The sequence below is a fragment of the Onychomys torridus genome, chromosome 14 (genome assembly GCF_903995425.1).
Source record: "Onychomys torridus chromosome 14, mOncTor1.1, whole genome shotgun sequence".
NCBI lineage: Eukaryota > Metazoa > Chordata > Mammalia > Rodentia > Cricetidae > Onychomys > Onychomys torridus.
Window position 1 is genome coordinate 27,917,904 of NC_050456.1, and position 24,649 is coordinate 27,942,552.

The 24,649-nt window shown below is 42.1% G+C and overlaps 2 protein-coding genes across 3 annotated transcripts in view; one reads left to right on the forward strand and one right to left on the reverse strand.

The window, feature by feature from the left end:
• The window catches only part of LOC118595674 (protein transport protein Sec23A-like), a 52,796-nt gene extending 48,256 nt beyond the window's left edge, over positions 1-4,540 (reverse strand). Inside the window, 1 exon segment of the mRNA XM_036206399.1 lies at positions 4,299-4,540. The gene's annotated coding sequence lies outside the window, so the exon portion shown is untranslated.
• A 1,504-nt stretch (positions 4,541-6,044) lies between these two features.
• Gemin2 (gem nuclear organelle associated protein 2) lies at positions 6,045-23,628 on the forward strand. 2 transcript variants are annotated; one of them, XM_036206049.1, is made up of 11 exons: positions 6,045-6,268; positions 6,623-6,707; positions 9,147-9,236; positions 9,472-9,531; positions 11,408-11,521; positions 15,305-15,349; positions 16,259-16,285; positions 16,752-16,820; positions 19,092-19,202; positions 21,726-21,784; positions 23,150-23,628. In XM_036206049.1, exons 1-11 carry the CDS (start codon positions 6,132-6,134, stop codon positions 23,187-23,189), a joined length of 837 nt encoding a protein of 278 aa, XP_036061942.1. In that variant the 5' UTR covers positions 6,045-6,131; the 3' UTR covers positions 23,190-23,628. The 2 variants fall into 2 exon arrangements, with proteins under 2 accessions (XP_036061942.1, XP_036061943.1); XM_036206050.1 differs by lacking the exon at positions 16,259-16,285.
• The last annotated feature ends 1,021 nt before the right edge of the window (positions 23,629-24,649 follow it).

Genomic DNA, 24,649 nt, shown 5'->3' on the forward strand with positions numbered 1-24,649 from the left:
AGCTCACAGCCAGGTTTAGGCTCTCTGGTCATCGTCTGTCATTGACACTGTGTTGAAAGAGTCTCACCACATAGTCCAGGTTATCCTGGACACCCCCGTCCCCCAGCTGCAGCCTCCGAGTGCTGGGATTGTAGTGTGTGTCATCACGACCAGGTATCTCACCACTTTCTGACTGGCTGGCTACGGTGTTGGCTCCCATCTAGAGTACACTCCTGCCTCAGCCTCTTCAACTGCAGAGAGGTTAGTCATGAATGGAAGCCAAAGAACTTAAGAGCACAAAGATATACCATTCCAAATACCAGTGTAACAACAGTGAAAGAAACAAGGTTAAAAGAGCTGAGGCCGGAGAGTTGGCAACAGTTAAGAACACTCACTGCTCTGTGCACAGGACCTTGGTTTAGTTCCCAGCACCCATATGGCAGCTCACAGACATCTCTAACTCCAGTTCCAGGGGCTCTGATTCTTTCTTCTGACCCCCGAGGACACCAGGCACAAGTAATGCACAAACATAGATGCAGGCAAAGTACTCATACATATTTAAAAAAAAAAAAAAAAAACTTAGAGGTGGGGAGGGGTGCTGGAGAGATGGTTCAGCAGTTAAGAGCATTGGCTACTGGGTTCAATTCTCGGCAACCACATGGCAGCTTACTACCAGATTCTATAAGTCCAGTTCCAGGGATCACCCACTTCTGGGGCAATAGGCACACAAGTGGTGCACAGACATTCATTCACACAGGCAAAATACCCATACACATAAAACAAAATATTTTTCAATTAAGCTTAAAAACAGAATTGATACAGGGCCATGCTGTAAAAAATTTTAAAAAATTTTTAAAAAGATTAAAAAAAGAACAGAATTGAAAATCATAGACCTACACTGTCAGAAGAGAGAATATGGATGTTAAAATTGCTGAGAAGGATGTGGGAAAAGAAACTGATTTTAAATGAATGGGATTGTTGGCCTTATTTTAAAAGACTCCAGAAAACTATATGCCTTTTCTGCTATGTGAGAACACACTGCAAAGTACCATATATGCACCACAAAGCAGGCCTTCACCAGACACCCAATATAGCATCTTGATTTGGGATTTCTTCTGAAACTGAGAAGTAAGTTTCTAGTCAATAAAAAATGCTGATAAGACCAAGTTGAGAAAGGTTTTCGATGCTGTCATACCTAGCATTAGTTCTGTAAGCCATCCCTCACTGATGAATGAAGTTGCTGGAAACCACCAGGCTTGACTGACTTTCAGTCTGTTGCTATCCTATGTGCTAGGCTCTCTCCTTGGAAAAAGAAGCAATAAACACATCTGGTATGACCAGCATGGTGCTGCATGCTTGCCAACCCAGTACTAGGGGAGGCTGAGACAGGAGGATTGCTGTAACCTGGGCTACAGGTTGACAGAGTGAGACCTTGTCTCAAAGAATTAAAAGTAATAGAGAAGAGAAACGGAACCGAGATCATAAGTAAGACAATGGTTACATAAATAAAAATCTTCAGTTGCTTCCTCTTCCCCCACCTCTCTGTTCCAATGGAGACTACACACAGTAGTCCTGTTTGTTTGTTTGTTTAAGGGATATAAAAGTAAACATGTTTAAAAGTATAAGAAGGTCCTGTGAACCACTGCCTAAGCTCCCTCTCAATGAGGAAGATTAAAAGACTCAGAAGGCATTCACACTTAAGAGCCAGGTTTAAGTTTCTACAATAGGTTGTGGACTGGATTTTTTTTTTAAGGTTTATTTATTTTTATTATGTATACAGTGTTCTGCCTGCATGTGTCCTTGCAGGGCAGAAGAGGGTACCAGATCTAATTGCAGGTGGTTGTGAGCCACCATGTGGTCGCTGGGAATCGAACTCAGGACCTCTGGAAGAGCAGTTGGTGTTCTTAACCACAGAGGCATCTCTCCAGCCCTGGACTGGACTTTTTTTAAAGCGCATTATATCTAGAATACTTTTTGAAATAATTTACTTATTTTTATTTTATGTGCATTGTTGTTTTGTCCACATGTATGTCTGTGTGAGGGTGTCTGATTGCCTGGAACTCAAGGTATAAACAGTTGTGTTCTGCCACATGAGTGCTGGAGATTAAACCCTGGTCCTCTGGAAGAGCAGCCAATGCTCTTAATGGCTGAGACATCTCTCTAGCCTATGGAGTGCATTCTAACTCTACATGCTTGTATTTTATTATGATACACGAAATGTCACCTGAGTGATATTTGAGCACAATTTCCCTTTTCCTCAGATTTTTTCTCTCACCCTCTCTGCTCTAAAATTATATTCACTCACTGGTATTCACTGTGTTTCTTAACATTCTCACCTTCTAGCAATCTTCTGAAGCAAGCTGCACCTGTTCTTACTTTGTCCGGTTACATGGTCACGTACAATACTCTCTTACTTTCAAAAGTAGTGTCTGCTCAAGCTGAAAAATCACAAATCCCAGCACAAGAGTCCTTTCACAAACTTCCTTAATGTGATGACATTATTTGGTAAGCACTTTATTACCTAGTATTAACATTAGCCTAAATATGTAAAACCAGCCAGGCATGTTGGCACACAACTTTAATCTTAGCACTCAGGAGGCAGAGGCCAGGGGATCTCTTCTCAGTTCCAAGCTGCCATAGTTAGACCCTGTTAAACACGCGCACGCGCGCACGCACACACACACGCGCGCACACATACATACACACACACACACACACACACACACACACACACACACATTCTGAATTATCATTAGAATGCAGATTTAACAAACTCAGCTTTTAAAAAAAAAAAATGATATAAGATACAAAAGACCATTCTAAAGAAATGACACATTTTCTCAATAATTTATAGCAGTGAAAACTATTTTAATAATTTCTCCTGGTAGACCAATAGCATCATGTCACTTTAATGTAGCACAGCAAATATTTTTCCTAAAGTATCTTGAAAGGCTTTCCCTAGTATTGTTTTTCTCAGTTCCAATTTTAACCTCCGTATGCATTTCTAATTGAAAAACATACAAATTGTAAATAAATTTTAGTTCCTTAGTTATGTGTTACCATTGTACCTCTCTACATTTCAGTTGTAAAATTTTCTCTTATAGGTGTTTTATTTCATTTTTTATGTATGGGTGTTTTGCCTGCATGTGTCTGTATACCATGTGTGTGCAGTGCCTGTGGAGACCAGAAGAGGGCAGTGGATCCCCTAGGAATGGAGTTAGAGAAGGTTGTAAGCCAGTAGGTGAGCCGCTGTGTGTGTGTGGGTGGGTGGGTGGGTGTGTCTGTATGTCTGTCTGTCTGTGTGTGTGTGTGTGTGTGTGTGTGTGTGTGTCTGTCTGTCTGTCTGTCTGTCTGTCTGTCTCTGTGTCCACTTGAACCAGGATTGAACACAGGTCTTCTGGAAGAGCAACCCACTGGTCGCTCTGAACTTGTGAGCCATCTTCCCAGCCCCAGTTGTAAAATTTTCAATGAAAATAACTGAGTAACAAATGTTATGCCCGTGGGCAATAAACTTCTCTGGCCTTCAATTTTTACATCAGTTAGATGAGAAATTTGGGCAATAATACTATTATAGGTCTATGAAACAACTAAAAATATACGGACTTTCGAAGATACTGGGAAGAAGAGGGGTTTAATACACATTTATATTTAGATTTCTTTAAGCAAATATGCCTAGTTATCCGCGGCTTAAGGGTAGGAGTGTGTTAAGACGGAAGACACGGCAGAAGTTTAGGTGAGAAAGTGAATGAAGCATCTCCTCTCCAGTCCACCTATGCATTTACTGTAACTTTTCCACGAACAGGAAAGCTCCACCGACAGAATGGACGCCCGAGTGCACGGGATTGCTCAGTTCTGGAAACTGATCATGAGTAATGAGCCCAAGGCATTAGCTTTACCTGCTACTTTTCTCCTTCACCTTTATAAAGCCCAAGGCCGAATTACGGGTGATGTAGTCACCTGGGTACAAAGTCTAGGACACTCCTGATCAAGTCAAGAAACGAACCTAGAGGCCCCCGGGCCCAGGAGCCCAGGGCGGAGATGGGAAAGCGTGTCATCCAGGAGCTGGGGTGGGCGCAGGGCCAGCTGCCGAAGCCCGCGGTTCTCCACCCCGCTCCCATCCTTCCACCTACCGCAGCACTGGGGATGTGGGCGCTCGGTCGCCGTGACAGGCTCAGTGCTCGGCGCTCTCGGGTCGGCGCTGGGCCACAGCCTCCGGCGCGCCTCGCCGCCTAGGCTAGGGCAGGGCGAGGACAGACAACCCCGTCCGAAGCCCCCAGCCCGGGTGGAGCTGAGGAGGTGGCGGCGACGCCAGTCCTTACCGCAGCACCTTCCCACGAGCTCCGCGCCGGTCGCAGCCTCCGCCTCACAAAGTCAGTCCCCTCCGCCGTCCTGGAGCAGCCGTGGCACGGCAATCAGGGGCGGCCCCGCCCCGCCCCCGGCCTTCGGGAGGGCCTCGGCCTGGACAACATGGCTGGTTGCCGCCTCGGCCACGTCAAAAGGGGAGGAGGCGGAGAGGTGCCAGCAACGGAGGGGCAGGGCGAGAGGGAGGCAAGGGGCGGGGACAGTCCCGGAAGGGGCGGGGCGCACCGGTGGTAATGGGCGGGGATGGTTGGCGGAAGGGATGGGACGGGAGTGAGAAAGAGGGTGGGGCGAGCGAAAAAGTCCTGCTAGCCCAGGCAGAAGGCGGGGATAATTCAGGAAGAGGCGGGGCGAGAGGGAGTCAAGGGGCGGGACAGTCACGGAAGGGGCGGGGCGCACCGGCGGTAATGGGCGGGGATGGTTGGCGGAAGGGATGGGACGGAGTAATAAAGAGGGTGGGGCGAGCGAAGAGTCCTGGATAATGCAGGAAGGGGCGGGGCGAGCAGGAGGCGATGGGCGGGGCGGGTGGCGGAAAGGCTGTAACCCCGGTAATAAAAGGTGGGACGTGACGGGGAAGGCACTGCTGTGAAGCTACAGGGGTCAGGAGTTAAATACCCGACTGGGACGTGGCTAGTAACGGAAAGAAAAATATTCTGTTAACCACCAGATGGAGCCTTCCTGTCTATTGGAATGATTGTTTTCAGCTTTCTAGTGTACCAGAAAAGCTCTTGCATGGATTTTTTTTTTCTGCCGGATTTTATCCGTGTGTTCAAATGGAGAAAGAAAAGGCACTAGCCAACAACATTTGAAGTATTTACTAGAAAAAGATGCTCAGATTCTCCTACTATTGAGTTTTCGCCGGTGTGTTAAGAGCCAATGAAATGGCTCAGCCAGTAAACTCGCTTGCAGAAGAACTCGCAAGGTGGAAGGAGAGAACCTACTCTCCAAAGTTGTACTCTGACCTCCGCACCTGCTATGACATGCACGCACCCACACACATGCAAACACAAAAAAAATCGTAATTTTATATTTTTGAAGTGTATTTTTGGACTGGTGGTGGTGGGTCATGCCTGGAATCCCAATAGTCAAGGTAAAAAAGACAGGCCAGCTTAAGTTACATTGCAAACTGTAGACCCTTCTGGGCTACAGAAGAGACGTAGTCTCAAAACCCTAAAAATTACCCAGGTGTGGTACTTGGTTCATGCCCATAGTCCCAGGACTAAGGAAGCTGAGGCCGGAGGATCACGACAGATTTAGGACAACCGGAGCTACCTAATGGGTTCCAGAACAGCCTGAGCTACATACCACTAAGATGCTATCCAAAAAAGGGGGAAAAATTAAACTCTCCATCTATCCACTTTGTGTCAATTTTGTTCCCCGCGAAACCAGAAAGGGTTGTAATATTTAGATGAATGAAATGTGCTTAGCAGTGGCTGAATTCTTTAGGACTCTAAAAATGATAAATGCCGCAAAGTTGTTCATTAATTTAGAAACTATTCAAGACTATGAAGTTCATCCTCAGTCCCTGCTCCCTACCCAAGCTTTAGAAGAGAAAGTGCAATTGAGTATAAAGAGAAAAAAAAAAAAGACCTAGAAATTCTTTAGGAACCACTGCTCTCAGGAATCCTACTCTCCCGCTTCATTCCACCACCGGAGCCATTAACTTGATGCAACCAGCAAGTTTGCGCGGCTCCGCCCCCTTAAGCCTGTCAGCGCCAGCGGAGGCCGCTTCAGCTCCTGCGCCGTGCCTACCCTGGGCGCAGGCGCGGTAGGGGTTGGCGGGTTTGAATACCATGGCGTGGGTTCCTGCCGAGTCTGCGGTGGAGGAGTTGATGCCACGGCTGTTACCTGTGGAGCCCTGTGACTTGACGGAAGGTTTCGATCCCTCGGTGCCCCCCAGGACGCCCCAGGAATACCTAAGGAGGGTGCAGTGAGTGATTTTGTCGTGCCCCTGGGCTTAGACCTGGTGCCACGCATGACCCTCCGTGTGCGACCGTCTCTCCTCTGTTTGGGTTCCTGTCTCGCGGGAGGTCTGGGAAGTTTAAGATCCCTGTGTGACAACCTACCGTTGGCAAATATCCTTTGAACTTGATTGCACGTTAACAGGTGTGCTCTTAAATCTCTCTGCTTTTCATCTAGATAGGGTCGGGCGTTTTTGTTCTTTCATTGGGAGTCTGAATTTTAGTTGCGATTTCATAATGAAGTAAAATGCATCTGTTGTACTACATACGAGACACGAGCATAGCGCAATAATAAATTTCACACATGTATCTCTTACTTACAGGATTGAAGCGGCTCAGTGTCCAGATGTTGTGGTAGCCCAAATTGATCCAAAGAAGTTGAAGAGGAAGCAAAGTGTGAATATTTCCGTGAGTTTTACTAACCAAGTGGGTATATTCTAACCACACATAAACAGATGACAAAAGCTTTTTCTATCTTGTCTAGAATATCAGTGATGGTGTGTAGGGTAACATTAGATTGCTCCCTACAAAATTAGACACCATTTGGAGGCCAGCCTGCCTTATGAGACCCTCTGAAAAATGTAAACTGTGTGTGTGTGTGTGTGTGTGTGTGTGTGTGTGTCATTTAAAAGATTACACACACGACAGGAGGCAGTGGCGCAGGCCTTTAATCCCAGCACTGGGGAGGCAGAGCCAGGCAGATGGATCTCTGTGAGTTTGAGGCCAACCTGGTCTACAGAGCGAGATCCAGGACCAAAACTACACAGAGAAAAGTAAATTATGAAGGAACTTTTTTATGACTATACCTTTATAGTTATTATCAAACTGGTGCTTAGTGCACATTCTACCCTTGACCTGGTATTTTCTCAGACTGGAAACACAAAAGTCTTAGCATCTTTCTGTTCTTTCCTCTGGTCTTTGTTCATTTGCTTATCCAGCACACTTTTTATTAAGCAATTAGGTTGTGGTGGGCACTAGGAACACAGCAGAAGATAAGACCAGGCATGTTGGTAAGCACGCTTATAATCCTAACACTTTTTTGGAAGTAGAGACAAGAGAGTCGGGAGGTCCAGGTCATGCTCTGCTACATAGAAGGCTGCAGGCTAGCCTGGAATATAAAAGACCCTCATCTCAGAAAGAAAGAATGGGGAAAGTTCCCTATGCTTGTACAGTAACAGTCTCTCCTAAAGGACACAGAAAATAACCAAATAATTACATCATCTGGTCATTGCATGAAGAAAATAAACAACACTCAGTAAATAAAATAACTACAGGACTAGAGAGATGGCTCAGTAGTTAAAAGCACTGGATGTTTTTCCAGGGGATGCAGGTTCAATTCCCAGCACTCACAGCGCTGTTCACAACCATCTCTAGCTCTGGTTCAAGGGGATCTCTTTTCACCCCCTCAGGTACCAGGCATGCACATAGTACACAGACATGCATGCAGACAGTACACTCATACACATAAAATAAATGGAACTTTTTAGTCGAAATCTCTCAGCCAGTTATAGTGGTACATGGCTTTAATACCAGCAATGGGGAGGCAGAGACTGGCAGACCTCTGTTAAGTTCAAGAGTGTCCCAGTCTACAGTCTACGTAGTGATTTCCAGAACAGCCAGGGCCACATAGGGAAGCCCTATCTGGGGGGAGAGGGGGGAAATCTTCTCAATGAAGATTATATTTAACCTAAGATCAGGTTTTTGTTTTATTTTGGAAGGTTTTTGATAATTTTTTTTTTTATGTTTGAAGTAATTCCTTTAATGTTTATAATTAGGACATTTTAATTCAGGCACTATAAGGTTTTATATAACTTTACAAATTTTTACTTGATGGCACATGATTTCATGTAAACTTAGTTTATTTCAAATTTACCCCACGGAGTTTTATTAGAAGACGATACCTGATCATTTGTTAACTGTGTGCTGTTTCAGAAAACTAAAGTAATGTTAGTATTTGGCCACCTTGTTTGAGAACCCCAGGAGTTACAGGGTCATTAACATGTCCACCCCCACCTCCAAAAAAAAAGTTAAAAAAAAAAAGATCTTTTTAAGTCAGGTGTCTTTGAGTTACTGGATACATTTTGACCATCCCAAAATCCTTTATTTAGGGTGTATCTCTCTTTTTTGTTTCTCTTCAGTATTATAGAAAAGTAGAGCTGGGCGTTGGTATCGAACGCCTTTAATCCCAGCACTCAGGAGGCAGAGCCAGGCGGATCTTTGTGAGTGCAAGGCCAGCCTGGTCTCCAAAGCGAGTTCTAGGAAAGGCGCAAAGCTACACAGAGAAACCCTGTCTCGAAAAAACCAAAAAAAAAAAAAAAAAAAAAAAGAAAGAAAAGAAAAGTAGAATTAAGTTATATCCTTCAGGTTCATAGCATTCAGATTTCATAGAAACTTCACCCACAACATTCCGCCGATATTTTTCTAAGTAAAATGACAAAGGATCTCTTTTTATTTTTAATAGTTTATTTTTATTTCATATACATTGGTGTTTTGCCTGCATGTATGGCTGTATGAGGGTGTCAGATCCTCTGGAACTGGAGCTGCAGACAGTTGTCAGCTGCCATTTGGGTGCTGGGAATTGAACCCGGATCCTTTGGAAGAGCAATTAGTGCTCTGAACCACTGAGCCATCTCTGCAGCCCCAAAAGGATCTCTTTTATTAACTGGTTCATAGACTGTAAGGTAAACTACCTGCTTTTCTGCTCTGATAAAATATACCTTTATTCTCTTAAATAATCTTAACATTGACTAAAACGTGTTCACTCTTCATCTTGGTTTTACTCTTGCTCGGCATAGGCGCAGATCTAGATACAAAAATGGACTCTAACACTTGTGACCTGATTTCCAGCTCTCGGGATGCCAGCCTGCCCCTGAAGGTTATTCTCCCACACTTCAATGGCAGCAGCAACAAGTGGTCCAGTTTTCAGCTGTTCGACAGGCAAGTCCCTCCTAGTCAATTAAACCTGTTTCAGGTGTGGTTCTGTTCTTAGACTGCAATTGGGAAAATTATGAATATATAAGTATTTATGAATCGATTACCAAATTATTCTAATCACTAGATGTATTTGGTATGTATGTGTTTTCTAAATTTTAGGATAGCTGGAATTTTGTACAAAAACTTACTTCTTTTTAGTTTTTCATTCTCTGACAGTCATTAACTTGTTTTCCTTTAGAGTGTGAACAAGCATAGAAATCACTGGAAATCTCAGCAGTTGGATAGTAATGTGACAATGGTATGTGAGTTTCTTGGCTTAAGTTGTCCAGTATATGTCTGTGAAATAATCCATAGTCTAGTCTTTAAAGAGTTAATTGCTTGGTCTATATTATTTTTATTTTCCTTCATAAGTCAATATGTATGTGTATCAGTTTGTTATACTAGTAGCCTGAGTCAGTTCATGTTTTGGTTTTGTGTTTGATTTTTTTTAAGACAGTCTCACTGTATTGCCCCAGCTGGTGTGGAACTCATTATGTAGACCAGGCTAATCTTAGACACAAGGGATTTGCCTGCTTCTGCCTCTGGAGTGCTGGAATTAATTGGTGGCATGCAGCACCAAGCCTGGCCCAGGACTGTTTTAATTCACTTTATCTTGAGAGACTTAGAGTGTGTGAAAGTTGTCAGGATCAAAATAGAATATTACTGCTGTCTCAGTTCTAACAAAATAATAAGGCTGAGAAGTTAGAACATGTTCTTATGGATTATTGCCTAATAATAGCCACAAAACACTGTCAAACTACGCACGAGACCACCACCACCTTAAACTTCTAAGGCAGGCACAGTGGCATCTCCTGTAACCCCAGCACTCTGGAGGCTGATCCTAAGTTTGAGGCCAGCATGAGTAATTTACAGGTCAGCCTAGGCTATGGGATAATCTTATCTCAAAAAAGCAAGTAAACAAAATACTTCTGCCCAGCTGTTCACCAGCAGACTGATTTCTCAAAACGTTTGCTGTGGTCCTTTCCTCAGCCCCTTTAAGTACTCCTATAGTTTCCTGTGGTGTGTATTTTTCCTTGCAGTGCTAAGGATTGAACTCAGGGCCTTGCATATGTAGTTCTTACTCCTAGCCCTTGCTATCTTAAAACAAAGTCTACTATGTGTAGCCTTAAACTTGGAATCCTCAAGCCTTTATCTCCCAAGTGCTGGGACAGGCATGTGCTGTCATGTGGGCATCTTTTTTCATTTAGGTTGACAATTGGTGACCCTGTGACCTCTCCGGGGGCTTTTAAGGATTCTCCTCAACTTGCTTTTTTAGAATATAAACACATTTTTAGGATCTAAAAACACTGAAGGGAGGCTTATTAGATTTTCTTGGTGAGATATTAATGCTGTTCAGTGAGCACATTTATATGCTTCACAGTAACAAGCATAGTAGTGAAGCCTGTGGTCCATATTGGGAGATACTGCTTTCTGTATCATAGCAGCTTATGTATAATTAATTAAACTCCTCAATATTAGCAGTTAGAGTAAATATTGGAATTGGGGAAGAGATGAATACATAGTTCTAGCCAATTTTCTTAAACCTTCTAGGGAATCACATATCTAAGAAAGTGATGAAAGCTATTTATCTTCTGAAAGAGAAGAAAATGTATTCTTATGATCCCAAGTCCCCCTTATAAATAGACCAGTCAGGGGCCGGTGAGATGGCTCAGTCTGTGAAGGCCGTTGATGTGAGTTTGGTCTTCATGACCCACATAGTAGAAGGAAAGAACTGACTCCTTCAAGCTGTTCTCTGATTGTACACACACAAATTAATAACAGAAATGGGTTTGGGTTTTTGGAAAAGAGGCCTTCAAGATCAATTAGAGTTCATTCTTGCAGCTTTAAAGGTCAGATCTACAGCAGTCACAGCCTACGGTTCTGACAGTTGGGGCTTCAACATAGGAATTTGGAGAGCGGACACAGTTATGTCCTTAACTAGCACCATGTCTTTAAGTTGAGGAAATCAAAATATAGGGAACCCTCACTTTTCCTTTTTAAAGAAAATGAGCCAAAATTTTTATTTGTTCGTTCCTTGCATTTGAAGTTAACTTCAGTAACATTTTTGGCCTCACTTCTTTTCTTACTGTTCAGTATAAAAATAAATAGAAATAAGTAATTTTTTTTTCTTTCAGCCAAAATCTGAAGATGAAGAAGGCTGGAAAAAATTTTGTCTGGGTGAAAGGCTATGTGCTGAAGGGGCTATTGGACCACCTCCAAATGAGAGTGCTGCCATTGATTATGTCCAAGTAGGTGATGCTGTAGATAAACACAAGAAGTGACAGAGACAGACATTGATTGGCGTATTGGAGTTATCAGTTCACAGCTCCCACCAAATCCAAACGACAAACTGTTTGTGTGCATCTCATGATCTAAGAGTCACGTGTTCTTCTTTCACAGGTTGTTAAAAACAAAGCCAAGTATGGCTAAGGCAATATGTAGCTGGCAAAGACTGTGTAGAAAATACTTAACTTAGGGCTTGGGGATTTAACTCAGTGGTAGAGCACTTGCCTAGCAAGAGCAAGGCCCGGGGTTCGATCCTCAGCTCCAAAAAAAAAAAAAAAAAAAAAAAGAAAATACTTAACTTCTCACTTAGCTCACTGGCTGTTTAACTTAGAAAGTACCAGTTCAGTTTCTAATTACTGGGCTTCGTACTCTCTCGTGTGTTAGCTATATAATGATTTTATGAGTTAAAAGATATTTTGTTGAGGAAAGGGTTTTTTGTTTGTTTTATTTTGGGACAGGGTCTCATTGCTGGAGCTGGCCTTGACATCACCTTCCCGCCTGAGTCTTTTGAGTAGCTAGGATGATGCATCTCTGCCGTCCTGTCTACCTAGGATTCAGGGTGTGCTGGTTTGTTTGTGTGTTTTGGTTTGGTTTCTGTGAAGCAGAGTTGGTAATTAATAAAGACATTTTAATATGAATTCAAAGCACAAAGAGTAGTTTAGAAAGAGGCACTCAGAAATACACACCCTGCAACATAGATGTGCACGACATCTCAAGAGTTGCTTTGGGGTTTGGGTGGTTTTGTTTGTTTTGTTTTGTTTTTAATGATTGGGCAATGAATTAAATATTAAGTTCTAAGTAGTCAGAAACACAGAAAAACATGATAATTAGAAAACTCTTGCTTTTGTTGGCTTTTGTTTTGTTTTCAGATAGGGACTCACTGTGTAGCCCTGGCTGGCCTGGAACTCCCTGTGTAGACCAGGCTATCATCAAACCCACAGAGACCCTCCTGCCTCTGTCCTGAGTGCTGGGAGTAAGGGCCTGCATAACCATTCCTGGCCCAATTAGGAATTTTTTTAAGTTGTTAATAAACTTATTCTGCGGATGAACTATTGAGAATATTTTTAAATTTTTATCACTTTGTGGAAAATATTGAGACAGAGTCTTGCCCAGGGCTGGCCTGGAAGTTGCTGTGTATCCCAGGACGGCCTCGACCACATAATCCTTATGACAAAACACCCAAAGTATGCACATGGCTCCAATCATCAACTTTGTGTCTAACTCCTTGTTCTTCATGATTGACCTGCCTCTAAGTTTGACGATGTTCCCATAACACCCATTGTGAGGGCCAGCAGGCTCTGTGGGTAAAGACACATGCCTCCGAGCCTGACAACTTGAGTTCAGTCCCTAGAACTTACATGGTGGAAGGAGAAAGTCAACTTCTGAAAGTTGTTTTCCCATCTACATACACTATGGCACATGTTTGCCCACCCACATACACATAAGAAAAATAAATATGCACATTTTTAATTTTTTAAGACCCACTGTATACATCTACATATATATATGTATATATATATACATATATATACATATATATAGTATGATTGGTTTTTTTTATAATAATTCCTTTTTATGTTTTATGTGCATTGCTATAATGTTTGCAGTTATGTCTGTGTGAAGGTGTCAGATCTCCTGGAACTGCAATTACAGACAGTTGTGAGCTTCCATGTGGATGCTGGGAATTGAACCAGGGTTCTCTGGAAGAGCAGCCAATGCTCTTAACCTCTAAGCAATCTCTCCAACACCTGCTTTATGTATTTTGAGGTGGGGTTTCACTGTGTAACCCTGGCTAGCCTGGAACTCAAAGGTGTCTATGTCTGCCTTATGACTGGGGAATCAAAGGTGTGTGCCACCACCCCCAGACTCTCCATGTTATAGTCTATTGAAGAGATAATTTGTTTGGTATGCAATGCCATATTTTTGCTTTTCCTTTTAAAACTACTTCCCAAACCAAGCCTCATGGCAGGAGTTCAGTCTCGAGTGCAGCTAAAACAATAAAAAAAAAGAAAGAAAGAAAGAAAAACAAGACAAGACAAAGGGTGTAAATATATATCTCACAAAAAGGAAATACCAACCTTTTATAGAATATGTCCAACCTCACTCCTCATAGAGCTGTACTGATTTGGCTTGTTACTATAGAATATATAAGACTGTCTCAAACAAAAAAAGTTAATGTTTTCAAGTTGCATTGCTTTTTAGATTTCTTCCTTTAATAGTTCAGCTATTAAAATCCTATTCTTAGCCAGGCATTGTGGTGAATGTTTGTAATCTTAGCACTCAGACCCTATGAGTCTGGGGCAGGAGGATCACTGCGTCAGCTGGTTACGGAGTGAGTTCAAAACCAGCTTGGACTGCATAGAGAGAACATGTTTCAAAAACACAAACGAAAAATTTAAATCAAAGCCAGGTATGGTGATGCATGTCTTTAATTGCAGCAGTCAGGAGACAGAAGCAGGCAGATCTCTGGCGTTTAAGGCTAACTTGGTCTACATGATGAGACCCTGTCTTAAAAACAAATAAGCAGCCAGGCAGGGAAGGGGTGCACACCTTTAATCCCAGCATTCAGAAGACAGAGACTGCCAGATCCTTGTGACTTCCAGTGCTACGTAGTGAGACTCTGTCTCAAAAAAATTTAAAAAAAAAAAACATTTTTTTGAAAACCAGAATGTCTCACAGTGAAAAGATTTTTCTTCTGTTTATGTATGTGTGGGTACACTTGTTTGTGAAGGTGCATATAGAAGCCAGAGGCCAACCTCAACTCTTGCTCCTCAGATGCTGTCCATCCTGAATTTCACTAGCCTAGGGGTTTCCTGTTCATCTAGGCTGATGGGCTAGTGAGCTCCAGGAACCCACTTGTCTGTTTACTCAGCACTGGGATTGCAGGCATGCACCACCACAACGGACGTGCCACACAGGTTCTAGAATCACACTCGGGTCCTCATTTTCCCTTAGCAAGCACTTTACCAACTGAGCCGTCCCTCCCCAGCCTCAAAGGCTTCTTTTTTCAAGGGTGTTTTGTTTTGTTTTGTTCTTGTTTTTAAGATTCTTTTAATTTCATGTATATCAGTGTTTGCCTGCCTATGTATGTGTGCTTGGTGTCCCAAGAATCCAGAAGAGGGGAAAGGATCTCCCAGAATTAGTTACAGACAGCTGTGAGCCACCATGTGGGTGCTGAGAACAACCCTGAGTCCTCACAAAGTGCAGCCAGTGCTCTTAGCCTCTGAGCCATCTCTCCAGCCCTTCTCTTTCTCTTGCACAATTACTACTAAAGCTTTTTAAAATTGTGTGTGTGTGCGTGCGCGTGCGTGTGAGCGTGTGTGTGTGTGTGTGTGTGTGTGTGTGTGTGTGTGCGCGCGCGCGCGCGCGCGCGCGCGCCTGGTGCCTACAGAGGCTAGGCAGGGCATCTGATCCCAGGAACTGCTGTGTCAAGTGGTTGTGAGCCATTTGGTATGTATGTGGGGAACTGAACTTGGGTCCTCTGCAAGGGCAGCAAATAGCCTTCACTCCTGAGCCATTTCTCCAGCCACTCCCCACCTCCCTTCCTTCATTTTCCTTTCCCTCGCATACGTGGGACGTAAGCCCAGCATCTAACACACACTAACTGCGATCTATCACAGAGCCCCATCCCCAGCCCTTGGAATTTCCTGTCCTTTGGTAAGAAATTTACCAGTTTGCACAGAAGTAAATGAAGCCCGACTTGAGCTGCCATTTAGTAAACCTCAGTCTCTCCTTTTTTCTTTCAGATTGGTTTTCCTCCCTTACTTAGTATTGTGAGCAGAATGAATCAGGTAAGCATCACCAAACAGTGAATACACTCTTTTGCTTGCAGTGTATATGAAAGGGTTTGAATCCATTTACTCACTATTTACAGTGTGCAGGGTCTTGTCCTAGGCCCTGCAGTGATTGATTACATATCAATGTGAGAAAATGATGTTAATAGCTGTTTTATAGCTGAGGAAACAAAATTTCATGAAGTAAAAGTATTGCATAACAAGTGGTGCTTGTGTTCCTGATATGGTGCTAACATACTCACTTGTGCACGTTTAGTTGTGAGTGTTGAGTCTGCATTCGAAATTCAGTACTTAGGCCAAGACAGTTCTAGTTGTAAAGTGCCTGTCTCAGCATAGCCCATGAAGATTGAGATAGATTATTGGACCAAAGGGGGAAAACAGATGGAATTTCATTCTTTTTTTTTTTTTTTTTTTAAAGATTTATTTATTATGTACACAGAAGAAGGTGCCAGATCTCATTACAAATGGTTTTAAGCCACCATGTGGGTGCTAGGAGTTGAACCTGGGTCCTCTGGAAGAGCAGTCAGTGCTCTTAACCTCTGAGTCATCTCTCCAGGCCCCTGGAATTTCATTCTTTAGTCCTTTAGGAATAGAGACTTTTTATTTTTATTGTCAGCTTGAAAGCAAATGAAGCCAGTCAGCACACGCCTTTAATCCCAGAACTCAGGAGGCAGAAGCAGGTGGATCTCTGAGTTCTACAGAGCAAGTTCCAGGACAGCCAGGGCTCTGTAGAGACACCCTGTCTCAGAAAGGAAAGAAGCTGGTAGTCATAGCTAATGTCTATTATTTGGGGCTTTTTTTAAAGTACCCAATTACATTTAAGTAAGAGAATATTCTCAAAGCATTGATAATTTCATCTGTAGAGTTTTAAAACATCCTTCTCTAGCTAAGTTTGTTTCTCTTTAGATTTGGTTTTCAATGCAATTTGAATTGGTAAGTAAACTAAAGGCTCTTTTTGTAGAAGTATTTAAAATTTTTCATTACTTATAAACTAATGTTATGCCTAAGTTGATACTTGAGAATATAAAACTATTTCTCTTAAAAGACTCTTTAGTCAGGCATGTTGACTCATGACTATAAATGGTAGCACTTGGGAGACAGAGGCAGGAGGATGGCCACAAATTTGATGCCAGCCTGCTCTGCATTGTGCATCCAGGCTGGTCAGGGCCACATAGTGAGACCCTGTCTCAAGAAACAAAACAAAAAGCCAATTGCTAGGTGTGCGGCATAAGCATTACTCATGATTTTCTTTGGGAGCCTAAAGAACAAAGCCATTTTAACCCTTCCAGCTGCTTTTTAACTACAATTCATGGAACTCTTTTTGAACTTGTCGGTGTTATATCTCTAATGTCACTGTTTCCTACCCTCACCCCACCTCTTTTTTTTTTTTTTTTTTTAGGCAACAGTTACTAGTGTCTTGGAATATCTGAGTAATTGGTTTGGAGAAAGAGATTTTACTCCAGAATTGGTAGTATTGCATCTTTTTCTTTTCATTTTGCAGGCAAAATTATGTTTATTTATATGAAGTATGACTGTAGTATTTATATATATTTTTTTATATATGCATATATATGTATTCAGGTGTTCTGCATTATAAAATCCAAATCTTGTTTATAAATAAGGACCTTATTAAAAAATCAGTATATTTTCCTCATTCACTGAAGTCATAGGGACTGGGAATACAATGTCACCTATCTATGAATGGTAGTACTTGGGAGGCAGATACAAGAGTTTGAGGGCAACCTCAGCTACATAGTGAATTACAAGTCAGCCTAGGCTTCAGAATAAGATAAGACCTTGTCTCAAAATACAGAAAGGGAGCCAGGAAGCCTTTAATCCTAGCACTAGGGAGGCAGAGGCGGACAGGTTTAAGACCAGTCTGGTCTACAAGGGAGTTCCAGGCCAGCCAGGGCTACACAGAGAAGCTGTCTTGAACAACCAAAAAGACAAACTAGAGCAAAGGTGTGAGCAGTAGTAGCAAACACTACGTTACGTGCGTTATTCTGAGAGCTTGCTGTGCAATTCTTCATAACTCCAAGAACTTATGGGTACGGAAATTAAAGCACAGGTGGGTCAGTTTTTTACAGTCACATGCTCCATCAGAGGCAGAGCTCACACTTCGACACTAGATCTTCACCTGAGGCTTTTTCATTCTTTTAAGCCATTTTTTAAAATAAAGTAAGAGTTTATTAAAGATATTTTAATACAGGTTTTAAGCCTCGGAGTTAAGACAAAGAAAAATTTCTAAAGAAAATTAAGGTACACCAGGAACCTGGATGTGGTCTTCTCTAAATCTTCAGTCAGGTGTAGTATACTGCACATACCTGATCCTAGTACTGGGTAGGCAGAGGCAGGCAGATCACTTGTGAGTTCAAGGCCTGCCTGGACTACATAGCAAGTCTGAGGCCAGCAAAGGCTACAAAGTAAGCCCAGTTTCAATGAAAACAATTCTTTAGCATATTCTTTTCATGAGATAATAGACATTAAAATCACTCGTACCAATTTTTTCCCTAGGATCATACCTGTCTTTCAGATAATTTTAATCATATACTGTAAGAAGCCTGAATTCTGAACATTTCAAAAATCAGAAATTTTATCTGGATGATAAGACTGAAGATAATGTTTCTTTCCATTTCCTTCATATTCTTGACAAAAGTAATAACAGTTTACACAGTTTTCTGTGTAAACTGTTATTACTTTTGTATTTTATAATTGAAATACCATTTTAATAGTATAGCTACATGAAGCCCCAGAACTTAGTGGTTTTTTTAAGGAAAGGGGGGTTCATTTGGGCTCAGAGTCTCAGGGTCCTCGCTGCCATGCTGCCTCTCTCCATTGTTTCTGGCTTCAGTAAGGCAGGACGTCATGGCAGTAGGGAATAGTGAAGCACAGCTGCTGACCTGCCCATTCAGCAGCAAGGACCCAGACTATTATTTTGTTTGCAGTACAGTTCCTTTGTGTGGATCCGAGACACAGGTTTTAATATTAAAATGATTTGCACTACTCTATGAAGAACACATTTTTATATACATCTTAATTAAGATTTTTGTCTTATTTAAGAGTTGAACCTCAGCTTTATATATGTTAGGCAAGTAATTTACAATGAGCTGTACCCTCAGCCCTCATTTTACTATTTCATTTTAAGACATGGTCTCATTAAGTTGGTCGGGCTGGCCTTGAACTTACAATCCTCTTGTCACAACCTCTCAAGTGATTAGCACTACAGGCCCACCAAACCTAGAAATAAAGAGTTTTGCTTATACCCCCAATGTGGTGCACATCTTTAATCACAGCATTATAAAGGCAAAGGCAAGCAGATCTCTCCAAGTTGGAGGCCAGCCAGAGATACATAATGAGACCCTGTCTCAAAAAACAAAAAAGGTTTTTGCTTATAACTGAGAGCCTTGGGACAAGGCATGGTATGTACTACTTTAGTCCCAGTATTCATGAGGCAGAATCAAGTAGATTCCTGTGAATTCCAGGCCAACCAGAGCTACCCAGTGAGAACCTGTCTCAAAGGGGCGGTACAAATATCAGAAATGAATCCGATGGGAATCAGGAGCTATTTTGAAGTATCTAGTGATGTAGGTCTGTGGTCAGGAGACAGAAGAGCTATCATTTGATTTGTTCACAATGATTTAGTGACAGCTTGTAAACAGGTAACAGCATTGGGCATTTAGAAAAACAAGTTAAATGGGTACTTCATTACTTATCTATTACTTCTTAAATTTTCACTTAGGGGAGATGGTTTTATGCTTTGTTGGCTTGTCTTGAAAAACCTTTATTACCTGAGGCTCATTCACTAATTCGACAACTTGCAAGAAGGTGCTCCGAAGTTAGGCTCCTAGTGGTGAGTTATAACGTATATTTCAGATTCTAATTGTCTACTCAAGCATATGGTGGAAAAGAAGACTCCAGTGATAATGTGAAATAGAAAAATGTGGGATGTGTTACTAGATGAGATTAAAGAGGCCGTAAAAACAAAGAAGTCTCAAATATAGTAGATTAAATAACATACAGCCTGATGTGGTAGCACAAGACTGTTATCCTAGCATCTAGCAGGTAGAAAGGGGAGTACTAGCCGGGTGGTGGTGGCGCACGCCTTTAATCCCAGCACTCAGGAGGCAAAAGCAGGTGGATCTCTGAGTTCGAGGCCAGCCTGGTCTACAGAGTGAGTTCCAGAAAAGGGGCAAAGCTACACAGAGAAACCCTGTCTCCAAAAACAAAAACAAAAAAAAAGAAAAAGAAAAAGAAAGGGGAGTACTGCAGTTCAAGTCCAGCCTGTGGGGGCGGGGACACATGGTGTTGTGCACCTTTAATCCTAGCACTTAGGAGGCAGAAGCAAGTGGATCTCTGTAAGGCCAGCCTAGTCTTCAGAGTGAGCTTCAGGCCAGCCACGGCTACATAGTAAGACCGGTCTCAAAAAAACAAAGAACATGAAAATAAAGTACAATGAAGTCTGAAGGTACAGACAAAGTCGAAAGTTTGGTTCTGATGCTCATGACCTCCATCTTTCTCTTAGTCTGTGTTGCTATAGCAAAATACCTGAAGCTGTTGTTTATTAAGTATGGAGGGGTTGGATCCAGGACCTTGAGTATGCTGGGCAGGCACTCTCCCCAGCCTGAATAGAAACTGATTTTAGTTCAGTTTTGGAAGCTTAGAGGACCCATCTCTTCTACCTTCCAACTACACCTTGATATACTGGAGAGGATCACCTAACAGAAGTGTGTTTAGAGCAATCCCTGCCTCATGTTCACTTTATAACAACCCCTGTTGTAGTGCCCACAAAATTAGGACCCTTGTAAACAGCACTAATTTTTTTTGAACTCCGAGACAGGGTCTCTCTGTAGCCCTGGCTGTCCTAGAACTCATTCTGACTGGCCTCAAACTCAAAAGATCCTCCTGCCTCTGCTTCCTAAGTGCTGAGATTAAAGGCATGTGTTACCACTGCCGCAGCATTAATTATTAATCCTTCTGGACAGCATCTTTCTTTAAATAATGGTCTTGGGCTGATGACCTGAGTTTGATATCCTGGGAAATACACACACTAAATAGAAGCATAATTAAAAAATAAAATAGGAGCTGGAGAGATAGATGGCTCAGAGGTTAAGAGCACTGGCTGTTCTTCCAGAAGTCCTGAGAGTTCAATCCCCAGCAACCACATGGTGGCTCACAACCATCTGTAATGAGATCTGATGCCCTCTTCTGTTATGCAAGTACACATGCAGGTAGAATACTGTATATATAATAAATAAATAAATAAATAAATAAATCAAAAAAATAAAATAAAATAAAGCCGGGCAGTGGAAACACATGCCTTTAATCCCAGCACTCAGGATGCAGAGGCAGGCGATCTCTGTGAGTTCAAGGCCAGCCTTGAACAAAGTGAATTCCAGAACAGCCAGGACTTACACAAAGAAACCCTGTCTCAAAAAAAATAAAAATAAAAAAATAAAATAAAATAAATTTTAAGAATTTTAAAAAAAGAGATTGTAGGTGGGGCTATAACCTACTGATTCCAGTGCTCATCTAACCACAGCACTGCATATTTCCAGTGTGGTAGCCCAAGCCTGTCAGCACTGGGGAGGTAGAGGCAGGAGGACCAAGGAGAGCATGGAGACTACACAGGAGTTTTAGGTCCCACTGGGCTAAACCTAAGCCTAAGAATAAAATAAGGGGCTGCTTATAAGTAACTAAGCAATACTGATATCTGGAGGCCCCCCCAACACCAACTGGTCAGCCCCAAAATTGTGTGTGTAAGTAACAGTATATGAACTAAGCAGATTATATATACTTGTGTGTGTTTGTGTAAAAAAATAAGAAAAAGAGGCCATAATTTGAGAGAGCAAGATTGGGGTACATGGATATGATTGCAGGGAGGAAATTTGGGAACAGGGAAAATAATGAGTTTATATTTTAATTTTATAAATAAAAGATGGGCCAGGTGTAGTGGCACATGTCTTTAATCCCACTACTCAGGAGGCAAAGCAGGAAGATCTCTGAATATTAGGTCAATCCAGTCTACTTAAAAAGTTCCAGGCCAGCTGGGGGTAAACAGTGAGACCTTCCCTCAAATAAACAAATAAACAAACAAATAAATAAATAAATACTCCAGTGTTTTCAGGAAATACTTAACTTCAGTTTTCATCTGTCTGTCCATTTTGGGGACACGGCTGAACTTAAATTCAAGAGCTCCCCCTGCTTCTGCCTCCTGATCTCTGATATCTAAGGCACAAGTCAAACACCAGTATCCTGACAATTTATTCCATATGGTGATGACTAGGACCTAATAAAATTTTCACATTTTCATCTTAAAAGGAAATTTATTATGAAAATATTTGAGGGAAAAACCTGTACTTTTTCTGTTTTTCAGGGTAGTAAAGATGATGAAAGAGTTCCTGCTTTGAATTTGCTGATCTGCTTAGTTAGCAGGTAAATTAACCCGATTCCTGATTGCTAACAGTATGAGGTAGAGCAAGCTTAACGCTTCATTCATTTTCAGGTGCTGTATATTTTTTTCTAATATGTTTCATTTTTTCCTTTTCTTTTTTTATCAGTACTGGGAATAGAACCCAGTGCCTTGTACATGTCAGGCAAGGGTCTACCAACTAAGCTGTATCTCCATTCCTTGTTTGATATAGTACATTATATCAGGGTTTCACTTGAATTTATTTGAGAATATATTCTTTTTTTTTTTTTTTTTTTCTTGGAGCTGGGGATTGAACCCAGGGCCTTGTGCTTGCTAGGCAAGTGCTCTACCACTGAGCTAAATCCCCAACCCCGAGAATATATTCTAAATCCAAACAAAAGGCACACATTTATTTTAGTCTCTTCCTGGACATGTGTTTGCGCATTGATGAGTGGCTGTCATTTGTTTGCTTTGTCTTGGTTTTGCTAGCACCTCTCTAAAGCCTCATAATATGTTCAGCTACATACCCCGAGTCACCCGCTTCTATTGGTGAAATTATTAAGGCCACTCCACGTAGTTAAAAGGGAGGTTTATTTTGGGGGGTAACTTACAAATGAAGGGGTAGGTTGCAGGGTCTGGCAAAGGTATAGCACAGTCCGGCGGTGTTCTCTGGAGAACTCTGCTCGGTCTACCTCCTGCGTCCAGCGTCCCCGAACCAAGAGAGCAACCTCCTCTTGATCCTCGGTCTTCCGCTCCCTCCTCTGCCCCGCCTTGTGGGCGTGATCATTACTGAAGCCTCAATGGGGGTTGGAACTTCCAGGCCAATGCTGGGATGGCTATCCACTACACGCTTCCCCAAACAAGATGTGTTCTGAAAATACACATACTGAACATCTAGGGGTTTTTTGTTGAGTTTGTGTTTTTTGAGACAGGGTTTCTCTATCTAGCTAGTCCTGGCTGTCTTAGAACTCGCTCTATAGACCAGGCTGGCCTCCAACTGAAAGATCCATCTGCTTCTGCCTCCCAAGTGCTGGGATTAAAAGCGTGCACCACCACTGCCTAGCTCATCTAGTTTCTTGATCTATTAATAATTATGCTGTTTATTTTATTAGAGATGAGGAAACTGGCAGAAAGATGGAAAGTCACTTTCCTACTTCCTGAACATTTCCTGAACATCACAGGAGTAGTGTATGGTAGAGACAGGATCCAAATGCAGGCAGCTTTACTCAAGAACGCAGTGTCTCCCTCCCCCGATGTGTATGGATGTTTTCCCATTGGGTAGTACATGCTGTAGTTAAGTCTCTTTATTATAGAGGTGTGAGCTTTTCCTGCTACAGGTAGTGCTGTACTTGATATGAATGCATACACTGAATTCTTTTTCTTACTAGGTATTTTGACCAGCGTGATTTAGCTGATGAGCCATCTTGATAGAGCTTACCTCCGGGGAATGGAAGGTAGTTCTTTGGAGGCAGCCTGAATCTGAGGAAGCACAATGCCAATTTGAGGACAGAGCGCAGCACTTCTTCAACTCTATGTGAAGTGTTTCATCTTAATCTGCAGCTCAAGTTGATATTCAAAATATAGACAGTACTGGTTTGAGTATCTGCAATACCTAAGGAAACGTCCAGTGGGTATCTGAACAGTTGGAATAGTTTCTTCAGCCATGTGCACTGAAAATAGATGAAGTGTGACTTATTACTTAAGCAGCTTGCATAAAAACTGATGAAATTTTATACAGGTCCCTGGTGCTGTTTCATTGTTTGTTTACAAATATACATACATATTTATGTTGAAATGTATTTTGGCTACTCAAATTCCATTTGACTTTTGAACAAAATAAAAGACAGCAGATGTCCTTAGTATTATACTTTGTATAGATGAAATGGCAAATCTGTCCATAGTCAACAAAACTAACCAGATGTTCAGGTTTAAATTCAATCATTTAATTGCACCACCAGATCTTTTTTAGCAAATCATTTTCAGTAATGACCTAATAAACTGCATGGTACAGCTTGTAATCCCAACATTTGGAGGTTCTAAGCCAGTTTGGGATACATAATAAGACTCTACCTCAAAAAAAAAAAAAAACAAGGGACTGGAGATGGCTCAGTGGTTAAGAGCACTTGCTGCTCTTGCAGAGGACTTGGGTTCGGTTCCCAGAACCTACATAGCAGGTGTCAACCATCTGTGACATCAGTTCCATAGGATCTTACACATTCTCCTGCCCTCCAGGTACCAGGTATACATACTGGTATACATAAAGGCAAAACACTTCTATACATCAAAAAGAAATCTTCAAAATAAAGTCTAAAAACAAGAAGATATACCACAGCTGGATTTAAAGCTTCATTGTCTTGATTTGTTTGGGAGATGAGGATGCACTGGGGACTGATGATATGGTGCAGATGAAGGGTCAGTTACTGTTTAATTTCCACAGCCAGTAGCATAGCTATATATGCTACTCTATGTAGCCCAAGATGGCCTTAAACTTGTGTGCCTCAGTTTCCCAAAAACTGTAATAACAGTCATGAGCCACCATACCTGGTTTAGCTAGAGGATTGTGAACAAAAGTGAGAAACCACTTATATAATGATTTAATTTGGTGTAAGGATATTTTGGGTGCTGGAGACAAACAGAAGTAAACACTTTAAACCACAAGACCTTTGCACAGTAACCCCATGGTTTCTTTAGGACTCTAGAACTGCTCCCACCCCTCATCCAGCTCCCAACAACAGAAATGCATTAATTGTGGAAGTCATCAATAGCCCACTGTGGTGGTTGGAATAAGAACGGCCCCCACAGGCTCATACAGTTGAAGGCTTAGGGAGTGGTATTAGGAGGCGTGGCCTTGCTGGAGGAAGCGTGTCACTGGGGGCGGGCTTTGGATT

What these genes read in the sequence shown, in the direction of transcription:
- Gemin2 (XM_036206049.1), top strand. Translation starts at nt 6,132, where the DNA reads ATGGCGTGGGTTCCTGCCGAGTCTGCGGTGGAGGAGTTGATGCCACGG. An exon ending in AGCAAAGTGTGAATATTTCC is followed by an intron (nt 6,708 to 9,146) that starts GTGAGTTTTACT and finishes CCTGATTTCCAG; the next exon opens with CTCTCGGGATGCCAGCCTGC. An exon ending in TTGTGAGCAGAATGAATCAG is followed by an intron (nt 15,350 to 16,258) that starts GTAAGCATCACC and finishes GTTTCTCTTTAG; the next exon opens with ATTTGGTTTTCAATGCAATT.